Here is a 22363-nt window from a genome sequence, read left to right on the forward strand (position 1 = left end):
ATGCCATTGTCTGCCACATTTGAGGTTTTACAGTGGTGACAGACAGATCAATTCATATCAAACATAGGAGACCCTGGGAAGGGCAGGTATTGGCCGTTTCTGAAATACCCTGGCAGGGAGAAACTCGGCTCATTTACTCAAAAATGGACACATTCATTGCATGTATTGATGCCAATCATTAGAGGTAAGTGCCTGCACACACGTGCCCATAGCATCAAGCAACATTGTGGCCACATAGTCTGATTGGAAGAATCATGTAAAGGTGCTCCTTTTGCTATCAGGGTGGTACTGGTGTTAGTTCCCTTGTGGGCTTCGCCAATACTCGAGGTACACTTGCTCTTATTATTTAAACATGAAGCAGCAGAAATTACTCCATCCTGACTTATTTTTTTGTTGTGCATCGGGCACTATTGTGTGAGACGCAACTGTCCCCCCCCCCTACCGCCGCCCTTGATGGTAAATATTGTGATGATGTGTGTGGGGGGGAAATGCCATTTGTTCCAGAAATTGCATTATGCACAATGCACTGGCATTCACTAATGAGCTCTTATGTATGCAAATAGCCTAACTTTGCCTACACCCCTTAATATCTACTCTTTGGAGATCATTGCATATGGTTAGCTACCATCAGGGGGGGCAGGGGGAGAGTTGTAGGGAGCCCCGAGGGTAAGGGGGACCCTAGCCACGCCACACTTTCTTGATTAGCCGGGCCCCCCTGCTTTCTGAGAGCTGCCGACTTCGGTAAGGCAGGATGGGAGCACAATGGGAGGTATCTTGTGTCCATTACTTCCCCTTATTGGTCACTGAGTTTTAAGTCCCGGTTGAGCTGCTCAGGGATTGGATAGTTGAGGTTTGAACTTCTCCAGCTCATCCAATCACCATGCAGCTTTACAAGGACAGGAAATTCTGTGACCAATAAGGGAAGAAAATGCTGTCACTGGAAGAAGATGCAGCCACCTGTGCTCCCCTCCTCCCTTCTGTAGTAAGTGTAACATGGCAGGGCCCCCCTAAAGGTAACCCTTTGTGGTCCCTGTTGTGTGGTGGGGCCCTGGGCACCAAATTTTTTTTAAACTTCTGGGGGGCAAGTTTTTTACATGGACTTTAAGGGGGGCCCTGGCCACCAATTTTTCTTATAACGTGTGGGCCACCAATATTTTTTAATGGGGGGTCCTGACCACAAATGTTTTTTTTAATGGGGGGCCCTGACCACAAATGTTTTTTTCAATGGGGGGGCCCTGACCACCAAATTTTTCTTATTTTTTTTATTAACATGTGTGAACCAAAGCCACCAATGTTTTTTTTAGTGTGTGGTGGGGAGGGCAGACCTGTAGGTGGGGCTTGTGGTGGGCGAAGCCCAGGGGGCCCAGGAATATTTTTCGTATGGGGCCCTGCGGTTTCTGATGGCGGCCCTGGTTAGCTAAATCGGGCCTTTGTAGACCTATTCAACATACAATTATAGATCAGCGTCACAGGCTATGGAAAATAATAATTACAGAACCTAGTGCAATATTGTTAATATTCAGTGCAGTCACCAAAGTGTTACAACCGTTATCTGTGTGTGTCTTTAACCATAGAAAGTCTATGCACAGATTATTGTATGGAAGTGCAATCCAAAGGCAATCTTTTCTCTGGCAGCCAGAAAAATGCCCAATATCTCCCTGTGCCTCTTATCATTGATGAATGTTAGGATTTGCATTCATATCATTGACAGTAGACACAGGGGAAGGAATATCCTTTTGTTTAAAAATGTAGAACATGGGGGGCACAGTCGGTGCACTGGGTGGGGCTTCATTATTGCATCTTCTTAGTACCATAACATTTAATGATCTCTTTCTGTTAATGCACAGGATATGAAATTAGTGTTTAGCTGTAGATTCTTTAAAAAAAAAAAAAAAAAGACTATTTTCTAGGGATGCATTAAAGCCACTATTTTGGATTCGGCCGAACCCCCAAATCCTTCGCAAAAGATTTGGCCAAATAATGAACCAAATCCTAATTTGTATATGCAAATTAGGGGTGGGAGGGGGAAAACTTTCTTGTTGTGTGACAAAAAGTCATGTGATTTCCCTCCCCGCCTCTAATTTGCATATGCAAATTAGGATTCAGATTCGGTTCAGCCAGGCAGAAGGATTCGGCCGAATCCTGCTGAAAAAGTCCGAATCCCGAACCGAATCTTGGATTCGGTGCATCCCTAATAGTTTCGCATAAAGGGGTGAAATTATTTACATTTTATTAAATTAATTCGATTTTTTTAAATTGTGGTTTTTAAGCCTCGATTTTGCTGGTGCAGGTTTTCAGCAGCCTTTTAAATCTGTGTGTTCACCCGCATAATACATTGCACTCTGTCCCACTTTTAGGAGGAATTGAATGATGTTATTGACTTAAGGGATCCAGACGTCACTCCGGCATCAGAGCGCACACGGAGGCGTCTGGCAGCTGAAAAGATGAAGTTTGACCCTGATCATTACCTGTAAGTGCCTTTTAATGTCTGCTCAAGAACATATTTCCCTGTAGGATTGGGCACGGCTGTGCGGCTGTCTCTGGACTCTCTCCATACGGCCGGCCGTGAATGTCTGGGCTTTGATTTCTTGCAGCTCATTAACTGTTTGTGGGTGAAACTGCTGCACGGCTTTATCCAGGATAAAATTAACATTTCTAAGCTAAAGTCACGTCCTTTTAAAATTAAAGGGACAGTATACCCACTTTTTCAGCATTGGTTCAGCGATGGGGCTTGTGCTGAACATACTTTTTACCTATTGTTTTAAACACAAAGAAAATCTACGTTTGTACGACCCTTGCAAGGTAGATAATTAGATTACTATTTATATATAACCCTATCCTTTCACCCTTTGTTGTGTCCTATTTTGTAAGCATTGTGCAGGGGGAGGGATTATCTGTATACTGGTAATTTAATTATCCATCTACCTCACAGGGACCAAACATATTGGCCCTTGCCCTATAAGAGCAGAGCCAGACGAGAAGATTCTGGGAGATTTAGTCAAATCTTCTCTTCTTCGGGCGACTAATCTCCTCGAACTGCCTCCCGGCAGAATCTAAATCGCTGTCTAATCTAAAACTGTCTCCCGGCTAGAATCTAAATCGCCGGGCGGGATGGCACTCCGCGCGATTCGTTTTCTGAAGTCCTCAAGTTTCCTCATGAGACAACTTCGGAAAACTAAGCACTCTGAGGAGATTAGTCGCCCGAAGAAGAGAAGATTTGTCACGGGCGACTAAATCTTGCTGAATCTTCTCATCTGTCTCTGCCCTAAGGCTTACAATCTAGATATGTATAGTATTCGATATTTCATGAACTAAGAGAAAAAATGGAAAATAAAAGTCATTCCAATTTCCCCATTCTTATAAGGGGGTTAAAAAAACTACTGAGAAGCTCTCTGTATAGGTTTTGAGACCAGGAGCAGCTTATTATATAAAGAGCTCAGTAGACTCGTCATTTTTTTTTTTTGCCACATTGTAAGAACCAGGAAGTTGGAATGATTCCTTTCATTTTAAGTCTCTGTCCAGTTTATATCAAGAAATGTGTAATTCTCATTTAAAGGACAAGGAATCCAGTCACTTAATTTTTTTTCGGGGGAAAAAAAAAAGAACGCATTGGCTGGGGAAAAGAACGAATGCAGCTCTGCACTTCCCGAAAGCTATTGATGGAGATTCTTTCCCTTTCACCTTAAAGTTGGTCCTCTGCAAAGATTGAAGTCCATGAGGGTTTGCTTGATTGTCCCCACTAAAGACAGGATTAGGGTACAATGTAGACTTAATGAATTGTACTGTAACCTCTAGGGTTATTTCATAGGCATATCTGTGCAGAATAGTACCGACTTCCACAGGCCTCTCTCTCTTATCTTTCAGCGCTGATCTGTTTGAAGATGAACCTGTTCAGCATTTACTGAAATATCAGCCCTGGTGGGCGGCTGAAATAGACGCAGGATGCAGTCAGTCAGCAGAGAATCAGGAGAGAAGAGGTAAGGGAGTGAATGGTGTCTGTAATGAAGCAGATTTATGTTATGCTTGAGGGATACTGTCATGGGAAAAAAAATGTTTTCAAAATGAATCAGTTAATAGGGCTGCTCCATCAGACTTCTGCACTGAAATCCATTTCTCAAAAGAGCAAACAGATTTTTTAATATTCAATTTTAAAATCTGACATGGGGCTAGACATTTTGTCAATTTCCCAGCTGCCCCTGGTCATGTGACTTGTGCCTGCACTTTAGGAGAGAATTGCTTTCTGGCAGGCTGCTGTTTTTCCTTCTCAATGTAACTGAATGTGTCTCAGTGGGACATGGGTTTTTACTATTGAGTGTTGTTCTTAGATCTACCAGGCAGCTGTTATCTTGTGTTAGGGAGCTGTTATCTGGTTACCTTCCCATTGTTCTTTTGTTTGGCTGCTGGGGGGGAAAAGGGAGGGGGTGATATCACTAAAGCTGGCCATAGACGCAAAGATCCGATCGTACGAATCAACGTACGATCGGACTTTCCCATCTCCCGACCCTCCACTAACCATTCTGATCAAAGTCTTTACTATTCCGATCAAATAAGAACAGATCACCCAATGTTCTGCCCCTGAAAGCAATCGTACGATACTTATGTCTGACAACACTAGTGACAGTCTCCCTCTGAAAATCGTACGATCGGCAATACACGCAGAGATATTATCGGCAGACGACAGAAATTTTCTAACCTGTCCGATCGACCAAACGACCGATCTCCGCCGGACGAAAAATGTCGGGACTCTCCACACACGGTCCGAAAATCGTACGAATCCACGATTCGTACGATCGGATCTTTGCGTCTATGGCCAGCTTTACTTGCAGTAAAGAGTGATTGAAGTTTATTAGCGCACAAGTCACATAACTTGGGGCAGCTGGGAAATTGACAAAATGTCTAGCCCCATGTCAGATTTCAAAATTGAATATAAAAAAATCTGTTTGCTGTTTTGAGAAATGGATTTCAGTGCAGAATTCTGCTGGAGCAGCACTATTAACTGATTCATTTTGAATTTTTTTTTTTTCCCATGACAGTATTCCTTTGGGAACTGCAGAGTCAGCCCATCTGTATCTCAGTGAGACGTCCTCTATCTGTATCTTACCTCAAGTCATTATTATAAACCTGGCCCTCAGGACTGTCTTTAGTATGAGGGGGGGGGGGTGGCTTACAGAGGTGCATTATCCTTTAATACATGTGTGATATTCAGAGTTCCCTGTATAACTCTCCCCCCAGCCTTGTGCCTTTATATGGTCACAGAACAACCACTCAGTGACTTCTAATATCCTTATCATTTACAGTAGGGGGTACATTATCCCTTATAATACATGAGTGATGCTCAGAGTTCCCTGTATAACTCAGTCTGCAGCCATGTGCCTTTATATGGTCACAGAACAACCCCTCAGTGACTTCTAATATCCTTATCATTTACAGTAGGGGGTACATTATCCCTTATAATACATGATTGATACTCAGAGTTCCCTGTATAACTCAGCCTGCAGCCTTGTGCCTTTATACACAGGGGTTCACACGCATGATTAGCCTTTGGTGCTTTTCTTCAGGTTAAGGGAACTTGTACCCAATCAGAATGTCGTCAGGACAATAGCTAACAATGAACTGATGTATAAACAACAAATAAATGTATGTAGGAGACGCACGTCCTTATGGAATGAGGTTCAGAACTTCAAAAAGCTTCTCATCCTCATCCATTGCAGTCGTATTGTACGTAAGCATGTCGACTGCTGAAAGGCACTCGGAACTGATAAGGAGGGGAGGACAGAAGGCAATTGCCTACGTTCAGCTAGATAAAATGATTGCAATTAAACAGAATAAAAAGACAAAGGGGAAAAAAGCCTCATGTCTGCTTCTATGGAAACAGACCTAGTGATTAGCAAGGAACTGTGATATTCAGCCCGGGGAGCTGATATGGGGGGGGGTGTTGGTAAATGAACTCTGTGGCCGTGATTACTGCTGTGCAACTGGGGGCATTTGCTTATACTGGGGGGACAAAAGTGCTGTTGAATATGACTCAGGGTTCTGCTGGAGCATATTTGCATCTTTGGGCCATATCCAGAAACTGTCAGATTTGGGTCTGTGTGACGTCGCTTCTCACCGACACTAGAAATTAATGTGGCACCTAAACGGAACATGCGCGGGCTCTTGTCATAAGCAGAGACCTTTAATTACTGTAGCACAGTCAGTAGTGACAGAATTTGTCTGATTCTCTGCCTCGGCATTAACCTTAAAGCGGTTGTTCACCTTTAAATGAATTTTTTAGTATGATGTAGAGAGTGATTTTCTGAGACAGTCTGCAATTGGTTTTCAATTTTTATTATCTGTGGTTTTTGAGTTGTTTAACTTTTTATTCGGTTTGCAATTTCAGCAATCTGGTTGCTAGGGTCCACATAATCCTAGAAACGATGCATTGATTTGAATAAGAGACTGGAATATGGTTAGGAGAGGCCTGGATAGAAAGATAAGTGATAAAAAGTAGCCGTAGCGATGGGCAAATAAATTCGCCAGACACAAATTAGCGGCAAATTTCCATGTTTCGCCGCCAGCAAATACATTTCAGAATAGTTGCGCACATAAAATTCTCGCACGTCAAAACTATTCAGATGCCCATTGACTGTAATGCGTCTGGACGAAATAGTCATGTAAAATTGTCGCTTGTGTCAAAATTGTTGCACGTCAAAAATTATTTTGACGCCCATTGACTTCAATGCATTTTGCGAATTTTTCGGCGAAGTGAAACGTCACAGATTCGCCCATCACAAGTAACAGTACATTTGTAGCCTTACAGAGCATTTGTTTTTAAGATGGGGTCAGTGACCCCCTCCTATTTGAAAGCTGGAAAGAGTCAGAAGAAGAAGGCAGATAACTATAAAAAAAGAAAAAATGAAGGACATTTGAAAAGTTGCTTGGAATTAGCCATTCTATAACTTAATCTAAAGGAGAACCACCCCTTTAATGTTATGCAGATTAGTATAATATAAAAATATAGTTTGAGCCGCATCTCTGATTTGTCTACTCTGTACATTGATCCCAATGTTATTAATAGGGAAAAAAGATAAAAAATATATAGGAAGGCCGGTATTTTTTTCCAGAAAAGGTGGCAACCCTAACCTCATGTGGTATTTAAAGCATTTTGTGGCAAAGCCACAGGTAGGGTTGCCACACGGGCGATATTTCACTGGCCTAGCCAGGGCTGGTATTACATATTTACGAACTATGTTCTTGCCGTTTATATTTGTTTTGTTTTTGTTTTTTTTGATTTTTTCACTTGACTTTTTATTATTTTTTGGATTACAAATAGAAAAGAACAAAGATCACTATACACAGTGGTTAAAAGAAAATAGGAACCCCCCCCCCCCAAAAAAAAAACGAAACCAGGTAAATAAGGGGGGTGATAGTATATAGGAGGGATAAAGGGGATGGGGAAATAGGAGGAGGCCAATCTCTCCAGACAGTAGGTTGGTTGATTCTTCTGGCTGCTTTTGTGTTTGTCTTTATTTATATTACCTTCTCTTGCTACTAGTCCAAGTGTTTAAAATTCCATTTCTTCCTGAGTTGCTGGAGAATTTGAATTTTGATGGAAGATATTTTGCTCTTGGCTATTTGATATTTCAAAATGTAAGGTTTGTGTCAATTAGCTATACAACAAGTTCTTCTTTTCCTAGTGTAGTGTTGTTAAAAGAGACACGTGCCTATGTTATTATAGGGAGCAGGTGCCAATAATATTATAAGGAGCAACTGCCAGTGATATTATAGGGGACAGATGCCAGTGTTATTATAGGGGGCAAGTGTCAGTGTTATTATAAGGGGCAGGTGCCAGTGTTCTTATAAGGGACAAGTGTCAGTGTTATTATGGGGAACAAGTGCCAGTGCTATTGTGGGGAGCAGGTGCCAGTGTTATTATAGGGGACAAATGTCAGTATTATTATGGGGAACAAGTGCCAGTGCTATTGTGGGGAGCAGGTGCCAGTGTTATTATAGGGGACAAATGTCAGTATTATTATGGGGAACAAGTGCCAGTGCTATTGTGGGGAGCAGGTGCCAGTGTTGTTATAGTGGACGGGTGTCAGTGATATTATGGGAAACAGGTGACAGTATTATTTTAGGGGGCAGGTGCCAGTGATATTATAAGGGACAGGTGACCGTGTTATTTTAGGGGACAAGTGTCAGTGTTATTTTAGGGGACAAGTGTCAGTGTTATTATAGGGGGCAGGTGTCAGTGTTATTATAGGGGGCAGGTGCCAGTGTTATTATAGGGGGAAGATGCCAGTGTTGTTAGAGGGGGCAGGTGCCTTTTATATTTGTTAACCCTGTTTGTTCTGCCTCTGGCCCCGTCTGATCCACCCCAGTTTTGCTCTCTACTCCGCCTCCTGTTACCTCTTTCAACAAGGGTTGCCACCTTTTGCACAAATTTTTACCTGCCTGCGGGGGGCAAAACGGGGCGGGCCATGGAGGCACAAGGGACAGATATGGTTGGAGGGGGGTCTACACCATGACAGGGACCTTGAAGATAAATTCTAGGCGAGCCAAGGGCTACAGTAAAGTGCATTACAGATTTACCAGCACCTACTGGCTAGGTCTTTAAAATACTGGCCGGGTGGCAACCCTACTTTCGACCCCTTTTTTCCTGATTCTGCCTCCCTTTTGGCCTCCAGAGCCCCAGCTCAGCCCTATAGTCCCACCCTGTGACATCATAGACCAACCCCTTCTCGATCCCGCTCACCCTCCAAGGCATGGGCCGGTAAGGGCAAACATAAGGTGGCAACTCTAGCCACAGTAACTGGTCACTCATCGAACCCTCTGCATTGTGTCCCTTTTCACTTATGTGCTGCAGGTTGTAAAATCTTTAGAGTAGCCTCTGGTTTCATCTGTGCTGCATGACATATACACTGGCAACCTGCACAACAACACAGTCAAAATGTGCCAGCACACTTGGGGTTAAAGGAGAAGTAAAGAGTTTTTTCCCAAAAGAGCTGCACTGCTCAACACAACAGGGCGCACTGTTTGGAGCTCCCAGCGGAGCCTTTTTATTTTGTTTCTTGCCTGTTCTCTGTGAAATGGCAGAAATTTGCACAGTGGGCACCAAATGAACTGCGTTTCAATTATTTCAGTTTCCTTCAGTGACAAACAGAAAGAGCAGCTGAGAAAATTCACAAACAAGTCACATTTGCTTGATAAGAAAACGCAACAACAAGCCTACCTGGGGCTGATCGACCTCCTCCTGGCCTACTGCTATGAAGTGCGCGTTACGGAGGGCGAGCGAAACGTAAGTGAAATTCTCTGCTCTGTCCGCTGAGCCTGTCGTACTGTGAGGGCTGTCATTGTCTGATAGTCTGTGTGTCACTCGCAAGCTGCATCCAACGGACAATGATGAAGATACATTGGATTATCAAGAGACTGACCTCTATATGTATAAATATACAGGTACCGGAACTATTATCTGGAATGCTTAGTACTTGGGTTTTGCAAATAAGGCTACTAAAAAGCATTCATGGGTGGCAAGTCCTATAAAACTAGGGATGCACTGAATCTAGTTTTGGGTTTGGGATTCAGGCTTTTTTAGTAGGATTCGGATTTGGCAAATCCTTATGCCTGTCTGAATCCAAATCCTAATTTGCATATGTAAATTAGGGTCTTAAAGGGATATCACAGGACTTTTTGGCACAAAAGAAGCAAGTAAAAAAAATTTCCATATGCAAATTAGGATTCAGTTCGGTATTCAGCCGAATCTTTCATGAAGGATTTGGGCATTCGGCCTAATCCCAAATAGTGGATTCGGTGTGACATCACTTCCTGCCTGAGTCTCCCTGCTCACTCTTAGCTCTGGAGTCCGATTACAGCAGGGAGGGGAGGAGGAAGGGGAGAGGAGCAAACTGAGCATGCCCAAGCCCAGGAGGTTTATAGTGTATTCGGTGCATCCCTAAATAAAACATGCTACCTTGGTGTTCCTGTTTAGGTGCCAAGCCTTAAAGTGCCATGGCATGCCAGTTTCTAATCTGGGTCCAGCCTGTTTAGATCAGCCTTGTGGGCCTAAAATGACCCAATTTTTAAAAGAGTTAGAAAACGTCAAGGTTTATATGGTGGGCCTATCCGCATCAAGCACTACTGTGGTATTAAAGGGATTCATGACACCTGGAGGCACCTAAACTGCTCCATAGCTAGATAAACTGTATGAACCAGCCGTCAAAGCAGTCTGCCTTCAGCACAATGATTTAACGTGACTATAAGGTTACCCTGGTTATTCTGCTGACCACATTCTGCTATGTGTCAGAGTTAACTTATTCTGCCTGTCTTGCTTTTTTACTCTGCAACAGACTGGAAGGCATCTTGGCCAGTGATGGTCTGAACTGCAACTACCGGCATCTCTTGACTTTCCATTTTCTACATTTACATTAACTTTTTAGTATGTAGAGTGATATTGTGAGACAATTTGCAATTGGTTTTCATTTTTTATTATTTGTGTTTTTTGAGTTATTTGCTTAAATAGCATTCTGGAGAGCTGCTGAATAAAAAGCCAGTCTTGTTGCGAGGGTCCTAATTACCCTAGCAACCATGCCTTGATTTGAATAAGAGAGAGGCCTGAATAGAAAGAGGAGTAATAGAAAGTAGTATTAACAATGCATTTGTAACCTTACAGAGCATTTGTTTTTTAAGATAGGTGTCGGTGAAATCTGGAAAGAGAATGAAAAGGCAAATAATTAAACTATATAAAAAAAAATAATGAAGACCAATTGAAAAGTTGCTTAGAATTGCCCATTCTATATTATACTAAAAGTTATCTGAAAGGTAAACCACCCCTTTAATACTGGCGCTGGTCTCTATTTGAGGATATAAATGATATAGTGTAGAAATCGGTACACTCTCATAGTAACTCACCCTCTGTGCCACAGGTGGAATCTGCGTGGAACATAAGGAAGTTAAGTTCAACTCTCAGCTGGTTTGAGGTAAGAATTTAAATTTCTCTTAAACCTTTCCTATGCCACAGGGACTCTACCAAAGCTGAGTGTGACTCTTTCTGCATAGAATGTCCCGTATAGTTGAGTTAAAAGAGAGAGAAAGCTACCAAAGTCGTCTATTGCCAATGGATTAGCCACAATAGTACAAGCTATAACACTATATTTATTCTGCAAAATGCTTTACCATACCTAAACTGCTAACAGCTCTAGAAGCTCTCTGTTTAGCTTGGTGTGACATTACTTCCTGCCTCCCTGCTCACTTATAGCTCTGGGGACAGATTACAGCAGGGAGGGGAGGAGGGAGGGAGAGAGAAGCAAACTGAGCATGCTCAAGCCCTAGCCCTGGAGGTTTAAGATGAAAACAGGAAGTCTGATACAGAAGTCCATGTATACACAGTAGAAGGAAAGAAATATTGTGTTTCTTTAGACAGAAACAGAAAGCATCATTACTTTGATGGTTTACTAGTTTATTTATATAGACCTTTCTGATAAAGCTTACTTAATTTTAGTCTTTCCTTCTCCTTTAAGCTAGCCATATATGCTCAGATCTGTTAGGCAGGTTGGCTGATTTCAGACATACTGCTGACCAATATGTATGTATGGTATGTTGGGGGAGTTTAAATCCCAAGCCTGAAACCAGCAGAAAAAAAGCATAACAGTTAAAAAATAGACCAGTAGCAAGCTGTGCCGTTATATCCTTATCACCATTCACTAAAGGTTAATGTTATCCCCTTTAAAACATTGACATCATACATGGTAATCGGTAATGTCTTTTGGAAGGAAGGGGAACATAAAAATCTCTTGGAGGGGACATGTCTGGTCTACAGGCCTCTAATTGACCCTAAATAATAAAATACTCTTAGCATCGGCATCTGAATGTACCTTTGGCTGTTGTGGGTTTCTAATAGCTGCTCCCAGACACTTGTATTTCTTTTAGAACATTGTACTATGGTCCTTTCTCATTTTAAATGTTGACTTTAGTGGTGCACTGGTAGGCCTGAAACTTATGAGCTTGTGTCAATGGGCAGGTTGCAGGCCAAAATACTAACATGATGCCCCTTGTTAGCAACCTCCTTAACCCTATGCAATGATTACTGAAGAGACCACTCATCTGTGACATATCTAACTTATCAAAGGAGTTGGGTTCTTAACCTCTATGATTTGTCAAAAAAAAGACATCTAAATTTTTTTTAAAATCTACCGTTCTCAACAGAGGGGTTAACTGTGCACGTGTGAGGCAGGGATGAAGGAAATTGGCTTCTGCTGCTCTCAGGCCTCCAGGCGCTTGAACCGGAGCCAGAAATAATAGAGGGTTGTGCCAGTAATGAGGATAGAGCTCCAGCCTTCGCTGTAGATGCAGCTCGCGCTGGCCAGGCGTCTTACCAGACCCTCTGAAAAGTGTCCACCTTGGAGAAACATTGGCAGGACTGCACTCAGCTGGGGAATTACTATTTCCATTTTGTGAATGGAGGATTCAGAGGGTAAATCCAGCTCTTTGGAAGAAAAGCCCAGTTGCAAAAAGATTGTTTGTCTTCTACCCCGTGCCAAGAAGCAACGGGCAGCCTGCAAGCTAGGAGGTGCTTTTTTTTCCTCTGAATTAGGCTTTCTGCCTTTTCAGGATATTTCATACCCATTGAGGAACTGCTCTGTAGCCATTCATCTTAAAGGGAAAATACACCTTTTATATATTGCTTGGAATTATATATTCATTGGTTTATAATTTTGGGTTAAAGAGTTTAAATGTGTGGGCAGCCGTAGTGTACAACCATGTAGAATAGAAAGGTCATCCGGGTCCCCATACGTAGTCCAGCTGGGATGCTCATTTGATCTTATTGTCCAGAATCGTTCTTTTCTAATGGATCAGTTTGAGTGCTATATAAAGACATTTATTGCTTTTGGTTTAGAGCGACTAGACTGCCAGTCTAGATATCCCCAATGTGTGGTGTATATAATCTTCAGAGAGTCAGTCCACCATGATTGACTATGTCCCTGCATCCGCTTGAATCGTTGCTCTGGATTCAGCCAAAGACATCTGTTTTTTCTTCTATGAAATGTTTCTTTATAGCAATTGCAACTGACCAACTGCATGAGGGAGTTTTCTGATGCTTGAGAAAGGGGCGTGTCCCCGAAACGTTGCACTTCCGCACTTTTGAATTAAAGCAAGGGTTTCCCTGCAAGCAAGCCTTGTGTGCCGGTATCTTTTGCTTCTTGACTCAATTTGGAGGTTGCCGTATCCTCTATTACTGAGCACCAGGCGTTATCTTCAGGAGGTTGTTGTGGGTGTGCGCTTGCTCTACCTTGTTCCAGTTTACTGTAAGGCCAGGGCCATAAAGCTAAAGTAAGTTTCACATTATGGCCTCGGATGAGGTTGATCTGGAGAAGAGCCTCGCTAGCTGGATTGGTGTTCATGTGGGAAGGTATGGAGTGTGCTGATGGGTAAGCCTCTTGTGAGATCACTGCTGATGTTGTAGGAAGACTCGCCATCAGGTATCATAATCCATCACTAGTCTAGTCTAGAAGCAGCCATGAACATCTGCACCTTGCATCCCTAAGACTTTTACTGACTTCCATCTCTCATGTGGCCTCAGCGACCTGGAACCTAAGAGCAGTGGTATACAGGAAGATAGTGAACATTTTGGACCCTGCACAATTTCTAGGTTGGAGGTCAAAAGAGAAAACAGGGTGCTTTTGAAGACTGCCATCAAGTCACCCATCCAAAACCTTTAAAAGTGTAAATAATCCTAAAAACCCTCTTCTCTGTGTTGCAGGCTTTTCCAGGGCCGACATTTTTTATCTTGTAACTGCTCCAATCTCCAAATCTGTTCCAATTCAGGGGTTGCAACGTGCAGCAGGCAGAGGGCAGGGGGGACTCCTGAGAGCCGCAGAGGTTTCTGCTAAAGCACACGCTCCCCATTGAGGTTAATAGAAGACTTGCAGAGGGGTTAATTGCTTGGCAGGCCCCGGCCACCGCAGCAGAGCCGAATGCAGCTTTAATTTCTGCTGTGCACAATGCCATAAAAAAAGAGCAGAGCAGGGCCGTAAAATATTCATGTAACGAGAAACTGCTCTGAGCCTCCGTGCAGCACTGATTTAATTTTTAATCTGTGGTAAATGTTGATGTCTAATCAAGACAACATAATTCATAAACAGAATGTGTCCCAGAGAATAAGTAATTGCCTGCTGTAACGGCTCGGGTATCTCGCTAGCGCCTGTGGCTCTCTCTTCCGACACAGCACAATGAGCTTCATCCCCGGCTGCAGGGACATTCATAATGAATCCACCCTTGTACCGGAGCAGACCCGCTGCCTCGCATCATCATAAATCATTCGAAAAAACACGTGTATGCCATAAATACCACGTGGTGTTTTCCTGCACAGGCATCTTTGTATTTTAAATAGTGGAATAAAACCCAAACCTTTATCTCCATCCTTCTTTCATGTTCAGATGAGCACACTACCTCTCACTCGCTCATTACAGGGGTGGTTCACCTTTAAGTTAACTTTTAGTATGTTATAGAATGGCTAATTCTAAGCACCTTTTCAGTTGTCCTTCATTTTTAATTTGTGTTGTTTTTTAACTATTTGCGCCTTCTTCTGACCTTTTCCAGCTTTCAAATGGGGGTCATTGACCCCATCTAAAAAACAAGTACTCTGTAAGGCTTCAAATGTATTGTTATTGCTACTTTTTATTACTCATCTTTCTATTTAGGCCTCTCCTGTTTATATTCCTTCCTCTTATTCAAATCAATGCATGGTTGCTAGGGTAATTTGGGCCCTAGCCACAAACTGGAGAGCTGCTGAATAAAAAAACGAAATAACTAAAAAAACGAAATAACTAAAAAAAGGAAATAACTAAAAAAAGGAAATAACTAAAAAAACGAAATAACTAAAAAACCTTAAATAAAAATGAATACCAATTTCAAAAAGGTAATTTAAAGGTGAACAACCCCTATAACGCTCGCTTGTCTTGGTACTGCAGGTTCGGGACCTGTTATCCAGAATGCTCGGGGCCTGGTGTTTTCTGGATAATGGATCTATCCATAATTTGGATCTTCATACCTTAAGTCTACTAGAAAATCATATAAACATTAAATAAAGCCAATAGGCTGGTTTTGCTTCCAATAAGGATTAATTATATCATAGTTGGGATCAAGAACATGGTATTGTTTTATTATTACAGAGAAAAATGCAAATTTTTCGAAATATGGATTATTCGGTTAAAATAGTCAGTGGGAGTCGGCTTTTACGTTATTTGATGCTTTCTGGATAACCGGTTTCCAGATAAGGGATCCCATACCTGTATAATAGCTACCATCACCTTTAGCCCAAGTTAGTAGCTTACTGGTCTGTGAATGGGCCCAAACGACCACCTCCCCAAATGATATTGTTGCTGGGATTCAAAGCAGGGTAGCTTGATCTTGAGACTACTTAGCAATTCAGTCCTGTCACTGCATCTCAATTGGGCAAAATAAATCGGTAAAAATGAAGCATGAATCTGTAAATCTGGGCTGAGGTCACCAAATAGTTACCCAATTCAGCCACCAGCACGCTTAGCCAGTGCAGAATAGTCTGGACAGTAGTGAATGTGCCAGCGCAGTCCTCGTTCCATTGGCATTCTCAAACATGCCCAATATTATTACCTGACCTGGTCCTGGCTTCCATTTGCATTCAGCAGCACTAGTGGTTAAGGCAGAGGGCACACAGATCTCCCTCACACACCTCTGTAAAACTAAGGTGACAAGTACAGCTCGGGGGGGGGGATCAGCTTGAAAATGCCAGTTTCGCCCGATCCTCAGCTCAAGTTTGTGTAGCCGAGCAGAGGCAGAAGATGTACTTGTCAATTCAGTTCTACTGCAGTTCATAGGGGAGTAGATCCGCTTCTCTCAACCTGCGCCAATGCTCCGTGTCTCTCAGCCTAAAATCAGATTTGGGTTAGAGTGCATGCTGTTACCCATAGCAACTGGGGGTAGGCAGAAGAGGCGCATGCCTAAGGCACAATGTTGCGGGCACCAGGCATTCACCTCACTTGTAGCCTAACCCTTAGTCCGATCTCGTCTCCGTCAACAAATCAAGAGTGTGTGCGCTTTCTCTCATACATACGCACGTGGGGGAGTCGTGGAGGAGATGTAGCTGGCCTTGTTGACTAGATTTCCAGTGATCTATAGTTACTGCTTTTAATGGCAACATTATGTCCCACGATTGTATAAATTAATTATATGTTTCACCCCCTTCTCACAGAATTTCACGTGTATAAAGGACGCTTTGGTGTCATTTGGAAGACGAGTTTTATGTTATCCACTTTATAGGCACTTCCAGCTTGTGGAAAAAGCGATTTCGGACACAGTCTCGCTGCTCAAACTGGGTAAGATACTCCCCTTTGCTTAGAACTCTCATGTCTCGGAGCAATTACACATAATCCTTCGGTTTAAATCAGTATCCATGATATCATTGTACACTTCATTGTAACAGGCACATATTGGTGATGGGCATTTGCCTTCTACATCTTTTTTATTTGTTTTCTGCTTTGTGATGATCATCTTCATAATGATTAAATGTAGGCAGGACAAACATACTGACTATGATAAAACAAAGGATTAGCTACCCCCTACTGTAAATGATAAGGATATTAGAAGTCACTGAGGGGGGGGGGGTGTTCTGTAACCATATAAAGGCACAAGGCTGCAGGCTGAGTTATACAGGGAACTCTGAGTATCAATCATGTATTATAAGGGATAATGTACCCCCTACTGTAAATGATAAGGATATTAGAAGTCACTGAGGGGCTCTGTGACCATATAAAGGCACAAGGCTGCAGGCTGAGTTATACAGGGAACTCTGAGTATCACTCATGTATTATAAGGGATAATGTACCCCCTACTGTAAATGATAAGGTTATTAGAAGTCACTGAGGGGGGGGGTTCTGTGACCATATAAAGGCACAAGGCTGCAGGCTGAGTTATACAGGGAACTCTGAGTATCACTCATGTATTATAAGGGATAATGTACCCCCTACTGTAAATGATAAGGTTATTAGAAGTCACTGAGGGGGGGGGATTCTGTGACCATATAAAGGCACAAGGCTGCAGGCTGAGTTATACAGGGAAACCGGAGTATGTCCCTTTTGCCCAAAATATGTATATTTTCATATTTGATTGAACTTGCCCCATCCTTCCCAGTGATGTCAGACGGAGTCCTTTGACTCCTAGCACTTCTTTTCTTGATAAGGTCTGCGAGACCTCAATTAACCCAATGTCAGTAGTATGATAATGATACACTTTTGGCATTTTTGGGGCCTTATTAATGTTATTGACTATAGTAAAAAGAAAGATAAGGAAGTCCGTGCCCAGCCTGTCTGAGGCTTCTGAGCAAAAAGCTAAACCCGGAAGCTGAGCCATTATCCCCTCCGCAGAATTAAACATTCAGCTCTTAATATTTCGAATCAGACAAACACAAAGAGAACATTAGAAAATGTAGCATCCACTTCATTGCAGTTGAATCTGAAGGAGTTACTGCCACTGCCTCCCTATGTGAGTTCCAAATAAATATTCCTCCCTGTGAGGGGGCCGGTACAGTGGATATGAAAGTAGATCGCAGCATGGGAGCCCAGTGCAGACACAAACCACATCAATCTCTGCGCGGGATTATCTGACGTATCATACGGTGTAAATTCTCTGTGGGGAAGCCGTGGGCTTTGTTTTAGCACAAGAAATGTGTGTTTTATTTAACACAATCTGGAAATGATTTCAGGCTGGTGATTACCCTGCCAAGAGAAGGGTGTGAAAATGTTCGAGTCAGGACAGATGCCAAGTAGACTCTGAAGTTATGGCGGAGATATCTGTTATTTTTATCTGCTGCGCTGTGACGGGCGCCAGGAGCACGCGGCTGAGAGTGCGGCTTTATAAACCCCCGAGATGCTTAGCAATAAATTCCTTGCGGCAGGGATAGCTAGTCGCTTTCATGCAGCTGCTATGGACTTTTTCTTCCAGCATCCACTAGCCTTTCTCTACTCTCTCTCTCTCCATTATACATGTTAAATTATTTGATTAGTTGAGCAATCACATCACTCAGCCTGCAGCCATGTGCCTTTATATAGTCACAGGACCCCTCAGTGACTTCTAATATCCTTATCATTTACAGTAGGGGGTACATTATCCCTTATAATACATGAGTGATACTCAAGAGTTCCCTGTATAACTCAGCCTGCAGCCTTGTGCCTTTATATGGTCACAGAACAACCCCTCAGTGACTTCTAATATCCTTATCATTTACAGTAGGGGGTACATTATCCCTTATAATACATGAGTGATGCTCAGAGTTCCCCGTATAACTCAGCCTGCAGCCTTGTGCCTTTATATGGTCACAGAACAACCCCTCAGTGACTTCTAATATCCTTATCATTTACAGTAGGGGGTACATTATCCCTTATAATACATGAGTGATACTCAGAGTTCCCTGTATAACTCAGCCTGCAGCCTTGTGCCTTTATATGGTCACAGAACCCCTCAGTGACTTCTAATATCCTTATCATTTACAGTAGGGGGTACATTATCCCTTATAATACATGAGTGATACTCAGAGCTCCCTGTATAACTCAGCCTGCAGCCTTGTGGCTTTATATGGTCACAGAACCCCTCAGTGACTTCTAATATCCTTATCATTTACAGTAGGGGGTACATTATCCCTTATAATACATACATGATACTCAGAGTTCCTTGCATAACTCCGCCTGCAGCCTTGTGCCTTTATATTAGGGATGCACCAAATCCAGGATTTAGCCTTTTTCAGCAGGATTCGGTTTCGGCCGAATCCTTCTGCTCGGCGGAACTGAATCCTAATTTGCATATGCAAATTAGGGTCAGGGAGGGAAATTGCGTGACTTTTTGTCAGAAAACAAGGAAGTAAAAAATGTTTTCACCTTGCCACCCCTAATTTGCATATGCAAATTCAGATTCGGTTCTGTATTCGGCCGAATCTATAGCGAAGGATTCGTGGGTTCGGCCGAATCCAAAATAGTGAATTCGGTGCATCCCTACTTTATATACAGGGGTTCACACGCATGATTAGCCTTTGGTGCTTTTCTTCAGGTTAAGGGAACTTGTACCCAATCAGAATGTTCTCAGCACAATAGCTAACAATGAACTGATGTATAAACAACAAATAAATGTATGTAGGAGACGCGCGTCCTTATGGAATGAGGTTCAGAACTTCAAAAAGCTTCTCCTCCTCATCCATTGCAGTCGTATTGTACATAAGCATGTCGACTGCTGAAAGGCACTCGGAACTGATAAGGAGGGGAGGACAGAAGGCAATTGCCTGAGTTCAGCTAGATAAAATGATTGCAATTAAACAGAATAAAAAGACAAAAGGAAATAGTCTCCTTTCAGAGTTCCTTGTATAACCCAGCCTGCAGCCCTGTGTAATACAATTCCCAAGCCACGCTGGCTCTATGTTTTCTGATGTAAATTCTATTTTCCTTCCTATCTGCATAAAATACTCTTGAGAGTAAAACAAGATCTAGACTTACTATTGCCAATGCATTTTCTCTTTTCAGGTAAAGCTGCTGTGCTGAAATGCTTGTTGGAAATCCACGCTATATTCCAAGAGAATGACCCCGCATACATCCTAAACGACCTCTACATTACAGACTATTGCATATGGATTCAGAAAGTCAAGTGAGTTTTAGTATACCCGTTAAATGTGATACTGACACCTCCCAATAACTTTTAGTGAGCAGAGATTTACCCCTCTCCCGCCCCTTGCTGTTTGCCATGTATGTTAATAGGAACAGTCCTTCCCTGGTGGAATGGGTTTTGGCTTAGCCTCCTCCTGTAAATTTCAGCAGGCAGAAAAATGCTTGATTACCCCACCTTCTATGCCTCCTCTCCATCAGTATTGGTTTTCCCCCAAAAAATACTCCTCTGATGCATATAGTCTGACCTCTTTATTTTGCAATTTCACCAAACCTGCAGATATCCACCCCATTTGGCTACCTGTGTGCTGGGCTATTCCTATCTGAGACAGTAATTTCACTTCTGGGCCCCAGTCTGATTATAACAGGAGTCTATGCTGGGCCGCAGGGAAAGGACCACATGAGCCATTTCTACAATCCTCTCTTAACGGGTTTGCATCTCGATCTGCCCCATAGATGTAGAAGTTGGGCAGGCTTTCACTTTGGTCCTGTAACCTGCCAAGTTATCACCCAAATATGGCCAGATTTAGGCTGATGGATTTTGCTTTTTTTGAACGTAGGTTTAGGTATGTATCTATGGCACCAGAAAGTCCCTACATCCTCTTGTTTTACAAGAAGAAATACATGAGAGCTGTTTGTAAAATCACCAGTTCATGACAATTTTAGTTTTTTTTTATTTGAAATGGGTAGAATTGACCAATGACCATACTGTATATCTATAAAGCCCATAAAATTCAGAATTTTCCACCTTTTTGGGCTTGGCAAAGTTGTAAGCTGTTGGGATGGGCACAGGTGGCTTGTGTAAAATTTAGGAAAATCGGGTGCAAGCTTTTGTTCCTCTTTAATATGCCTCTTTGGATTAAATTTTGCATTTTGCAATGTTATGGAATAGCTGGTTGGGTCGAAAAAAAAAAATATGGTTTCAGTGCTTCCTTGCTATATTGTTTCTCTGTTTTTAGAGCATTTAGATCAGTGATCCCTAACCAGTGTCTTGGGAGCAACATGTTACACACCAACCCCTTGGATGTTGCTCCCAGTGACCTCAAAGCAGGTGCTTATTTTTGAATTCCAGGCTTGGAGGCAAGTTTTAGTTGTATAAAAAAACAGGTGCACTGCCAAACAGAGTCTCCTGCAGGCTAACAGTCCACAAAGGGGCTATCAAATAGCCGATCACAGCACTTATCTTGCACCACCCAGGAACATTTTTCATGCTTGCTTTGCTCCCCAACTTTTTTTTCCATGTGAATGTTGCTCACGGGTAAAAATGGTTGGGGACCCCCGATTTAGATAAACAATTGTATTCCAGATGTAATGTATGTTTACTTATAGGATCTCGCCCTTTCTCAAGCTAAATAGAATGACAAGATAGGACAGTTGGCTTCTTTTGGAAATTTTAACTGCCTTTCTGGATGTAAATTCGTGTCCAGATGTTCCTTTAAAAAGATTTCTCCTTGGCTCAAATTACTACTTTAAAGGAGAAGGAAAGGCTTGCAGCACTTGGGGGTGCCAAATGTTAGGCGTCCCCAAGTGATTGTATCGACGTACCTGAAACCCTGGGCTGGTGCTCCTATCGGCAGAAAACTGCACCGGCCCGGGGTTATACCAGTGAGCACCACGGAGCGATCCACTTCCAGCTTCTTCTTTCATCTAAGTTTCTTGGGGCAGACGCATGCGCAGTTGAAAGAAATAGCCGACTTGTTCAAGTTTTTTAGTTAAAGTTCAGCTTTTCGTTCTACTGCGCATGTGCAGCCGCGCAAAGAAGGAGGAAGACAGAAGAAGATCTCTCGGTGCTTAGACCTCACTAGCTTGTAACTGTGCCCCTACAAACCAACAAAAATGGATAGATGTATGTTGTGAAGAAGTTTCCAAGACCCAATATTCAATATATAACAAGATATATAGATATATTATTATATTAGATTTGCCCATCTTCATAGAGTTCCATGGTGCAGTGCTGAATGGCAGACCAATAAGAGAGATTTGCATGAAGTGAGTGGGGGTAAGGTTGTATGAGGGTGTTGGTTGGCATAAACAACATGTGGCTTGAGGTAGAGCTATGGGACCTGTTATCCAGAACGCTCAGGACCTGGGGTTTTCTGGATAACAGATCTTTCTGTAATTTGATCTTTTCATACTTTATTCAGTTAGCCCTAGGACCCACGATCGGATCAGCCCGATATTGCCCCCCTCAAGGTGGGCATATCGGGGAGAGATCCGCTCGTTTGGTGAAAGCGGATCTCTGTATATGGCCACATTAGTTGGGATCAAGTACAAGGTACTGTTATTATTACAGAGAAAGGGGAAACCATTTGTACAAATATGGATTATTTGGATAAAATGGATTCTATGGCAGACGGCCATCCCATAACTGGGCTTTCTGCATAACAGGTTTCCGGATAATGGATCCCATACATGTATTAAATAAAAGCCCCAGTTTATAACATGTTAGGTGTCACTGCGCATTGATCTTACCACCCTGTGTGTTGGCAGTAAACACATTATGTATAGGGATGGGCGAATTTTTTCGCTGCAGAAATGACGGCCATAGACTTGTATGGCGTCGTGCGACAAAAGACGTGCGTAAAAAAAAATCTCAGCGCGCATCAACATTTTTTGACGCTCATAGACTTTAATGAGCGTCGCTGACATTTTGCCCGCGGCGAATTTTTGGCAAAACGAAACGGGTCAAATTTGCCCATCCCTGATTC

The 22363-nt window shown here is 42.6% G+C and overlaps 1 protein-coding gene across 1 annotated transcript in view; it reads left to right on the plus strand.

Moving 5' to 3' along the window:
* The window catches only part of shq1.L (SHQ1, H/ACA ribonucleoprotein assembly factor L homeolog), a gene marked incomplete at its 5' end in the record, with an annotated part of 81806 nt that overhangs the window by 21890 nt on the left and 37553 nt on the right, over positions 1-22363 (plus strand). The window contains 6 exon segments of the mRNA NM_001130947.1: positions 2358-2470; positions 3865-3977; positions 9123-9277; positions 10902-10955; positions 16205-16328; positions 19518-19638. Of these exon segments, the coding sequence (NP_001124419.1) occupies positions 2358-2470; positions 3865-3977; positions 9123-9277; positions 10902-10955; positions 16205-16328; positions 19518-19638 (680 nt within the window).

Source organism: Xenopus laevis, chromosome 4L, assembly GCF_017654675.1.
Source record: "Xenopus laevis strain J_2021 chromosome 4L, Xenopus_laevis_v10.1, whole genome shotgun sequence".
In the NCBI taxonomy this organism is placed as follows: Eukaryota; Metazoa; Chordata; class Amphibia; order Anura; family Pipidae; genus Xenopus; species Xenopus laevis.